This window comes from Acanthisitta chloris, unplaced genomic scaffold (assembly GCF_000695815.1).
Source record: "Acanthisitta chloris isolate BGI_N310 unplaced genomic scaffold, ASM69581v1 scaffold9373, whole genome shotgun sequence".
Classification (NCBI taxonomy): domain Eukaryota; kingdom Metazoa; phylum Chordata; class Aves; order Passeriformes; family Acanthisittidae; genus Acanthisitta; species Acanthisitta chloris.
Genome location: NW_008666551.1, coordinates 70,297 through 80,088, shown reverse-complemented (window position 1 = coordinate 80,088; position 9,792 = coordinate 70,297). Strand labels below are relative to the sequence as shown.

The following is a 9,792-nucleotide window of genomic DNA, read 5'->3' as shown; positions in this document are numbered from 1 at the left end:
TTTTTTTGCTTTCCTTTCTATTACTCTGATTTCTAGCCATTTTATTTCTTCTCCTGTTACTTATTCACTCGTTAGCCTGAAAAATTCAGAGCAACCTTGAGTGTTTCCTAAGTTGCACTGGTTTATGGTTTATGAAAGACCCTCATGGATGGTTGTGCTGACTGGGGATTGCAAGAATGCAGCAGGTTCTTGTCACCAATATGGTACCACTTATTTTCCTATATCATGTATATGCTCACATATCTGTTCATGACATCTGTGTCATGATTTATGAAGAGAACTGAGTATAAGGGAGATTTTGGCCTATTAGTTCTAAAGATACAGCTCTGAGCTAGAGAAGAATGGTGAAAATACATATTGATTGTCAATTCAATTCTTTTCTTTGTCATTTGGTTTTGCAGGTATTATTACCTTGCATTCAAGGCACATGAGACTCCCCTTGGTAGCAGAGAAAACTGTCTCGCCATTTTGGAGAAATCTAAACTAGACAACTGGATTCTTGGGAAAACCAAGGTAGAGAGTGCTAACATCTTCTCAAGGATAGTATCCTTTTAGGAAAATATGACTGATAGTGATTTTAAAAGTACTGCATGAATGAATAAAAGAGCAAGGAATTTGCTCCAGTTAGCCTCCCAGGTTATGAGCTTCCCAAGCCTGTTGAGTTAGAGCTGCAAGAGGGAAGCTTTGGGTCCCTCCCCAAAGCACATTCTGCACATGGCTGCCTTGAGAAGGACAGTACACCTGTCAGTGCCTGCTGTTGTAGTGCTTCCTGAAGTTCCTCATGACATGGCTGAAACTTCAGCTGAAACTTCGCACTCTGGCCCATCCTGTGAGCCTGATTGGTACATTATGGGTTTGTGGAACTTCAGGTAAGCTCCTTCCAGCTCCATCAGAAGCCTTGGTTCATGGTTTAAAATGGAGTGGAAGGCTTCTGTAGAAAAGATGTTGCACAGTATTTTGAGTTGGTTTATAGCGTACAAAGGAAAAACAAGGAGAACTTTCCTGCTCAAGACTCAGATAAAATGTATGTAAGCACCCATAGGATTTGTCTCCTGAAGCAGAATTCTTTTAAGCAATATTATGTCTAAACCCAAATTCAACCCAGGATTTATTGTTCCACTGTCAAGAAAGGCTGTATTTCAAAATTGTTGATACATGAAAATATCTCCATGGCCAATTTACTTTGTAAAGGAGGTAAATATGGGGTTTATTTTGCAAGGGAGTGATTACAATCAGTGAAAGAATGAAATTCCACAAGCACACTGAGAGCAAATAATTGATTCACAAAATTGCTATGATATCTACAGTCAGTATTTTGTTAGTTTTCTCAGCAATGATGCCCTAAAATAGGCTGCTATAGGATTGATGAAAACAGAATACAAGAGGTTATGTTACTGTGTTTTCGTTATACTGATTTTTTTGTTCTGTTGTTCTTCCATTCCAGGTTTTTCTGAAGTATTACCATATAGAGCAGTTAAATTTGTTCCTGCGAGAAGTTATAGGCAGGGTGGTGGTCATGCAAGCCTATATCAAGGGATGGCTTGGAGCAAGGAGATACAAGAAAGTCAGAGATAAAAGAGAAATCAGTGCTATTACCATACAAGCAGGTAAATGTTCACATTCTCTGTTTCGTTGAGTGTCTTTACGTTTCAATCTGTTAAATGACATGTACATTGTTTATTCATCTACACTAGTTTATTATGAAATCAAAATGACCAGAGGTGCTTTTCTCCCCAGATAACTGATGCAAATATTATTGCTTTACTTCTAAGGCATCATCTTAGCATTTGGTAATGTCTTTGTTTAAATAGTGTAGTATTTTAGATGTGATGCCTGTGCACAGAATGAAGATATTGTTAGGTATGGCTATACTAGCATGCAGCACAGAGCTGAAATGCAGGAATGGATGTCCCTCCACCCCTCATCATATACCAGAATTCCAGACATACATCGTAAGATGGGCCTGAGAGGCTGAGTATCAGTGATTTAGCAGGATTTCTTATAGTGAATTTCAAGAACTACATGCACAGGGATGATCACTTACCTTTGTCTTTTGGGTTAGAACATCAGTGAGCACATGGTGACAATTAAGCTTTGGATGAGTGAAATGGTGTTTGAAGTTGTGGGGATGTGAATATTGCAGTTGTGAACCCAGGGTTCAACATGTGGGTGGGTGGGTAAGAAGAATTGGAGGTGGGATCTGGAGTAGTTATGGCAGGAAGGATGAAAGTATCAGCACATCTCTGACTCTGTAGACTCTGTAGCACTTCCTTAAATAAATGTAATTTCCAGCACATGGTTTTGTATTTTTAGCCTGGAGAGGATATGAAGCTCGCAGGAAGTACAAGGAAATAAGGAACAGAAGAACTGATGCTGCTATACATATTCAAGCAGGTAATTAAAACAGTATTCCAATTGCCAACACCTATTTTTCTGTGGGTGATTTTGTGTGTCAGTGTTTATAGCCAAAAATAAGAATAAAAATACAGTCCAAACAAAAGCTATCAAAAATATTACTTGTGATCATTTGTTCTTCAGTATCAAATGACATCGGTGACAGGTATCAGGATCAGGCACTTTGGGCTTTTTGTGAGAACTTCTCTGGAAGAAAAACATGCTAATTAAAAGCTGTTGAGTTAATTCTCTAAGATTCTTCTGAGCACAGTCAGTGTGATTCAACTACATATAGAGCCAGTATGAGGTGCTGGGTTGATTTGACTAAAAGTGTGTGTGGGAGGCACTGGACATACACTACTCTGTCTTTGTGTGAAGCCTTGATCGTGGCAGCGTGCCAGGTTTTTGTTTTGACTGCTTGCTGAGTTTGCCAGCTTTGACCAATCTTTTGACTCTCTGCCAGACTCCTATGCAGCCATATCAATATGAATTTGAATAAACTTTAAAGAGATTATTGGAGGAACAGGCCCATAGGGCTGTGTAGGTCTCTAGTAGAGAGCAGAGTACCATATGGCACAGGAATCTAAGAACCAATGCTGTGAACTCAGTGCTGTTTTCAGATGCTGCCAACATGAAGCAGCCTCCATATGATGCAGTGTAATACACCTTCCCTGTCCAACTGCAGGTTGAAAGACAGTAACTGATCAAAAATTAGTTGTAGCAAATGTATTAACAGATAAACCAAGATACCACTCTATTCTACCAGCTTCGTGTGCTACAGTTCCTTAAGCTTTGTCACCTCTTCAATCTGTATCTTATAGTCTGAAGTCAATATGAAAAAGATGCATTCTAAATATTCTTTTACTTTTTTCTCAAGCCATTCTTGGTAAATTCATTTGGTTTTCTGTTTGACTTTGCTATGCTGAAATTAAGCATCACTCTGACAAAATACCTATGTACAGAAAGGAACAGACTATCATTAGGATCAAATAGTAATTTATAGCTTTGCATGTATAGTGTTATGCAGAATCATGAAGCTCTAGGGTTAAATGCAGAATATTCTATTAAATGGAGAACTGTTAAGGAGAAACTTTTTCTCCTATTGCAGCAAGCACTGAAGGACTGCACAAGTACTCTCTCCCATTCTTCCTTTCCTTTGTGTTGTCATTTTCAGTTGTTTCCATGATAGCACAGAGAGTAGATCTTAAAGTTCCCCCTGCCACTATTTTCTGGAGTATTTGCTACATTTACAAGTGTATACATACCTGAGCTTTGATTACCTGACTTACAACAGCCTTTTGTTGAATAAAGGAAAGTGAAACTGTTGACCCATCAGTGTCCCACTATGACCAGCTCCTTAAGGTGGAAGTTATCTCCACCAGGAAGCTGGTGTGTAGCAGTATCACTCGGAGACTGTAGGGGACATTCTGCCTTAGAGTTTTATCCAGACAGATTTCTAGCTCTTTAGAGAAAGTAACTGATCTATTCTGTTGTTAGCACACATGGGAAAGATTCAGAGCTGTATTGCTTCCTGCCATCTCTTAGATGCTGTATTGAACGTGGCAGAGCAGAGGCAGTGGGAGTGAATTTAGACACCGATGAGCCCTCTGGACCTAATGCTGGAGAACTGCTGTTAGCACTCTTCCCTCTGACACATGCAGTGTCTTCCTTTGTAACCTGGCACTTGACTGTTGCCGTGATCAGTCTGGGTGAATGAGTGTCAGGACTGTAGGGTTAGGAGTGACCCAGTGCACTTCTGTATTAATGAGACTGGCTGCTCCTCCTATCCTTGGCGCTCTAGTCAAAAGGGTGTAAGAGTATTAATCCTCAGCATGTTTCTGACTGCGTTTGGAAACCTATATCTAGGACTTCTTATTTGAAAATTCTTCTTGTGCACGTTTTCTCTTCTGTACGTGCTAATTATTCTGTGTTTCAAAGCAAAGCTTATGCTTGCTAATCATGGCCATTTTCCAGGTTTCAAAAGAGGTTGATAGTCTTTCTGTTGTTTGCATTGCATTACACTGTCCAAGTGCCTAGTGACACCGAGACAAAAGCAACTCTCCCTTCCCTGCACATCTTCCAGTGTGACTGTAGTTCAGGGCAGCTTTCCAGTGAAATGGAGTATGATCACCTTTGGATTTTTTCTAAATGAGCCATTTCAGGCACTGAGATAAATTGTTTGCATTTGTCATCCAGACATTAGCAAAACCATATAATTAAACTGTATGTACTTCCCTCTCCTTTCCCTCCCCCCTGCCCCGCTCAAGCAGGCCTTGGAATTTAGGAAGCATTTGGCTTACATGTTTCTACAGAACAGCGCATATTGAAATTTGTTTTCCTTTCATCTCTTTCCCAATAAAAGCAGCCGCTCAGCTTATCCCTTTAGCTTCCTCAGAACTTCCTTTCAGAATTCCCGATCTATTACAGCACATTCACATACCAGAAACAAGATGCCTTTTCATGCTGTCAACCTTTTTCATCTGAAATGTAAATTAATTCTTGCTGGTACGCTTTGACAGAGATCAAAGTAGGGGTATTAACCTTATTGGGCCTTCTCTTCATCAGAATCAGTTCCAAAGGCTGCGAGGGTAGTGTTAGGAGGCCAGTCTTCACTGTTATCTATGGCCCTCCTCCAGGCACTCCTCTGTCTACAAGTCAGCATTTCAAAGGCGCTGATTTCTTTTGTAAATGACCTTATCATTACTTTAAACTGTGTGAAAAATGATTTGCCTGAATAATTCTTGCAGGATTATCCTGCTCATTTTAATTGTGGGGGGACTTCATTCAGGTTCCAGGATATTGTTTAAGTGGTTCTGACAGCAAGTGATCATAGCCTGATATAAAGGAGGAACACAGCTCCTGATTGGAAACCTCTTGACTTGTTCAGATTGTTCATTTCTTGCAAGTCAGTCTTTGAGGTAGGCTGCATTTGCATTTTAAAAATAAACAGATGCCTTTCAAATACATGAGCTGGTGGTCTGGAGATCTCTGTGGGCCCAGCAGTTCACTATCCGTTGAAGAAATGTTGGAAGAAAAAACAAACGTAGAAAAAAATCAACCCTCACAATATACATGAGGATACAATTCCTGAGTGTATTATATTACAAGAAAAAAGTCGTTATTTCAGATGGGGGAAAACACCCTTGCTAGGAAACAAAATATTTGTGAACTTAAATGAAGTGGGGAAGAAAAAGCTACCCTACTTCAGCATATCCACATCTCAGGGTCTCAGAATACACAGATGTTATTAGACTCCTGGCTACAATGGTACACAAGGGTACACAAGGTCTTTCCTCCTGCTTCCAGTCACACTTTCTCAAACTGTGAAGATTAGAAAATGTTAATTTTTAACTCAGAGAAAAATTGTAAAAAATGGTTTTCTGTGAAAAGTTTGAGTTGACTATACTTTGCACTTCTGATTATTTCTTTGTATTTGGGATGTGTATTGTTTAGATTTACATTGCATAAAAGGAAAAATATATTGTCAAAGATTTTTTTAACCGATTTTGCCAGATTCCCAGCTGCTTTAAATTGGTGTGTATCCCTGGAATCATCTGACTGAAAGGTTGCTTCACTGATTTACCTCGCATGCAAGTCTCATTTAATGTTTATTTAGTTTAGAATAATGCATTAATTAGAATTTAAAACAAGAGATAATGCAAAGTGTGTTTTCCAGTTATGATAGCATGTATTTCCAAGCAGTGTGACTTGTCCCAAAAGACTTAAGGGAGTATTTTAATCTGGTTATTTCATTTGTGAACTGACATTGCCAAAATGCCAAATGAGTGGTGCATGCAATTCACTTAGATCCGAGGTGACATCACTGAATTCATTTTAATTAGGCCCACTTTAGCCATCTGGAATATACTGTGCAGCTCTGGTCAGGACTGAGTTTAACTATGCTTCCAGAGGTGAAAGGCAAATGACTAATCCTTTGAGCCACCATCTCCTCCTCCAACACGTGCTCACACACTCACCATATGTCATATTGGATTAGAAAATTCTTTATCAAGAACTCAAGATTTGGTCGCTTTTTCTTAACCAAAAAGTTCAGAAGGAAGTATCCCCCTGTAAATTGCTTTCTTTCTGTAACTTCTGCCCGTGCAGTGTTGCTCACTATTTACAGATATCTAACATGTGCTTCTGGAAAAATTTCCTCTGTTATAACAAAAAAAAAAAAAAAAAAGAAAAGGCAACAAACAGCTGTAATTTACTCTTTTACATTTATAATAAGTGTAAGCTTTTAATTAAAGCATTACCTTTTGGATTTTTAGCAGCAAAGATATAATGTTGGCTTCAATAGAAGACAAGGGAATATTTCTTGAAAATGTATTTAGCCCTATATTTATCCATCTATTTGTATCCCTATGTACATTTAGCTAATACCGTTGTATAGCTCTAAGGAAAATGTTCCAAAAAAAAATCTAAGCACTTTATAAATATATCTTAATTCTTTTTCATTTTCCTGAAAATAACAATGACTAATTAGCAGATCCAGTTTTACATTTTTATATCATTACTTTTCTTCCTTTCAACTACATTGTCAGTGTAAAAAACATTGAAGGGATATATGTTTCTTCTATGGCAACTGAACTGATTTATCATATCACCTTGATTTCACAGTCAGGGTAAACCAGACTCATTTGCACAGGCTATGCAGTTTTGGTTAACTTTACTCTTCTGTCTTGCTGTGTTCTGTGCTAACTTAGGGCATCCTGTAATTCTTCACATTTAGTACCTGCCTATAGTAACCTTTAATGTCCTGATGCTCATGTTCAGGGACTATTTTAGGAAAAGTGAGAAGGTCTTATAGTTTTGAAATGTGAGATTCTATATCCTGTCCCCATCTCTGAGCTAAGCTCTGTCAGTGTGCAAATGTCTGCATTTCCTTTTGGTTTTCTCACCTGGTTTTGAGGAGGAAAAAAAAGGAACACTTTTACCGGATTTCATGCTAAAATCAGGAAAGGACAGCAATGTACATTGTCCAACAATATGTCATAAAACCTATTCCTTTTCCTTGCTGATACTGACAGAGTTTCATGGTCAACTTCACTTTTTTTTTGTTTGACCAAGTCTCAAGATCAGACACTGGAATGCATGGCAGTTAAAACTCTTGTGTCCAAGTGTTGATGTGCATCAGTGACTGGTCGTGGTGGCAGCCTTGGTGAGTCTCTCTGATAATTGCTGCTTCTTACTGACAGTTACTGCTTGTACACGAGAACTCATAACTTCCTTTCTCACAATGCTTCTGCTGGAGAACTGAAGACAAGACTTCTTCTTCATCTTCTTCTATTAAACAGGCATCACCCAATATCTGCCCTGGGTGAGAGGTGAAAGAGGGGATGTATTCATGGGACCCAGCAAAGGATGTGACTCTCCATGCCTCTTAGAATTAATCTGGTATGGAGTGAAGAATCAGATTCCTGGGCTCTAATTCCTCTCAGATACTGTTAGTTAGGCGGCTGAATGCTCTTTTAACTCATCAAGTTAGGCAAGAGATATGATTCTAGCACACCAACTTCTGATTTCAAACTACCATGACACCTTCCCTTCAGCAAGCATGAGCTTTCACTTTTTACTTGCTGTTATATGCTATTTTAGGTGATGTTATAGAATAAAACTGTGTATGTGTAGATAATATCTTTTTAATGAGTGAATCCTTCTACTGTTTTAAAGTACTCCTTCATCTCCTTTCTTTATACTTCTCTCATAGACCTGTGATTGTTTAGCTTTGATCTTTCTACATTGTGCTTCACAATTTGCTCTGTAACTCTGTATTTCCTATAGGAATCAGAAGGAAAATGCCTGGACTTTTCCTTTCTGGAATTGTGCAATATTGTGTGTAATGTATATGTCTCGGTACTTAGACCTTAAAATAAAAGTTTTTAACTGCAAGATGCCAAATTTTTGACTCCCTGAGGTAAAGATATCCTTGGTTTGCTAGGTACTGGAGCTGACATAAAACTCTCTTTGTGTGAAAAAATGATTAGTACAAAAAGTAATAATTTATGTCCTAATTTGTGGCACATAAAGCATTTAACCCGAAGTTAATAATGGAATTGTTAAAATTAAGTTCAGTTCCTATGTTGCTTTGCAGATCCTGTCATCTTTGGCTGAGTAAAGATCAGGGTTAAAGCTACTGTTGCTGGAAAGTTTAGAATATAGACTGGATAAGGTGAAAATGAGGTGACAGCTGGTAATCATTCTTCTTCAATGATGCAGTGATTGTTCATGGAGCAGTAGCAACATGAGTCTGCTAATTTCACACTCTTTGAGCCAAGTGCTTAGTGTCAAAACCAGCACCAGTCAGTAATGCAAATTGCTGTGATGGAGCAGCTTCCCAGCCTCTTAGACTCCCCCAGTAGAATTCTCTGCATATGCATTTCTTTTGAAACATTATAGATCCAGTTAATAAGTGTTGAAGAGATGCAGTCCTACTAATGCTCTATGAAGCTTTTGAGAGCGGGAGGGAAGTTTGTTTATCTTGCACTTCAGCTGTCCCAGGAGACAAAACTAGGAAAAATACAGCCATTTACCTGTCAGATTCAAGGTATTTTGGAAGAATGTTAGAAATCAGCTTGTGGAAAGGTTAAGTTGAAAAGGAGTTGATTTTGAAAATATATATGAAAACAGAAGACAATGCAAAACCTGTATTTATCAAGTCAGATATAGCAGGTTTTATGTAGTGAATGAGGGAAAGATGAAAATGGTTATATTGGCATTAATAAGAGTCTCCCAGAAAAAGAAAAAATAAAATCCCAGCAGGTATGAGGGTTGATTTTATAGACACATATGTGCAAGAACTACTAAAAGTTGAGAGACTACTAAGGATAAATCTGAAGTTTATTGCATTAGTTCATTTGTTTCAGTGCTTCTTTATAGTAGTCCATCAACTGGCTGACACTCAGCATGTTTCAGCTGCAGAGAGGTGGCTGCTGGCCAGCCTGCTCTGCTGCTGCTATCAGAGGCTCCTTGGCTAATCAGTAGGAGATAGTTATGGACTGGAAGTCTGAGCACACAGGCAAGTGAAGTTTGTCTCCTCTCTGCCAGGCAGGAAGACTTTTCCAGTCTGATTATTGTGGGCAGAAAGTCCCTCAGCCTCATGATACCTGAGCTCTGTATACAACACCTCAGCAGGTCCGACTTCTGTCATGCCTTCTGTAAAGTGAGTGGTTGTTTATTTTCATAACCGCTCATTAAAAGGCAATTTTTGTTGTTGTTATGGTGGAAACCTCAGCAGCACTGAAAGGCTTAGATTGTTGTGGTGCATTACATACCACAGCTTGAACTGTTCAGGTGGTTTTTGTTTTCATATATTGCTCAAATAAGTGCAACACCACAGATTTTTGTGGTCATAGGTGGCCGAAAAGATGACCTTTACCACAATAAAGAAATTAG

At 38.7% G+C, this 9,792-nt stretch overlaps 1 protein-coding gene across 1 annotated transcript in view; it reads left to right on the top strand.

Moving 5' to 3' along the window:
- Positions 1-401: 401 nt before the first annotated feature.
- LOC103799819 (myosin-IIIb-like) overlaps positions 402-9,792 on the top strand; it is a gene marked incomplete at its 5' end in the record, with an annotated part of 61,663 nt that continues 52,272 nt past the window's right edge. The window contains 3 exons of the mRNA XM_009072169.1: positions 402-513; positions 1,445-1,607; positions 2,314-2,394. Of these exons, the coding sequence (XP_009070417.1) occupies positions 402-513; positions 1,445-1,607; positions 2,314-2,394 (356 nt within the window). The remainder of the gene's footprint in view (positions 514-1,444; positions 1,608-2,313; positions 2,395-9,792) is intronic.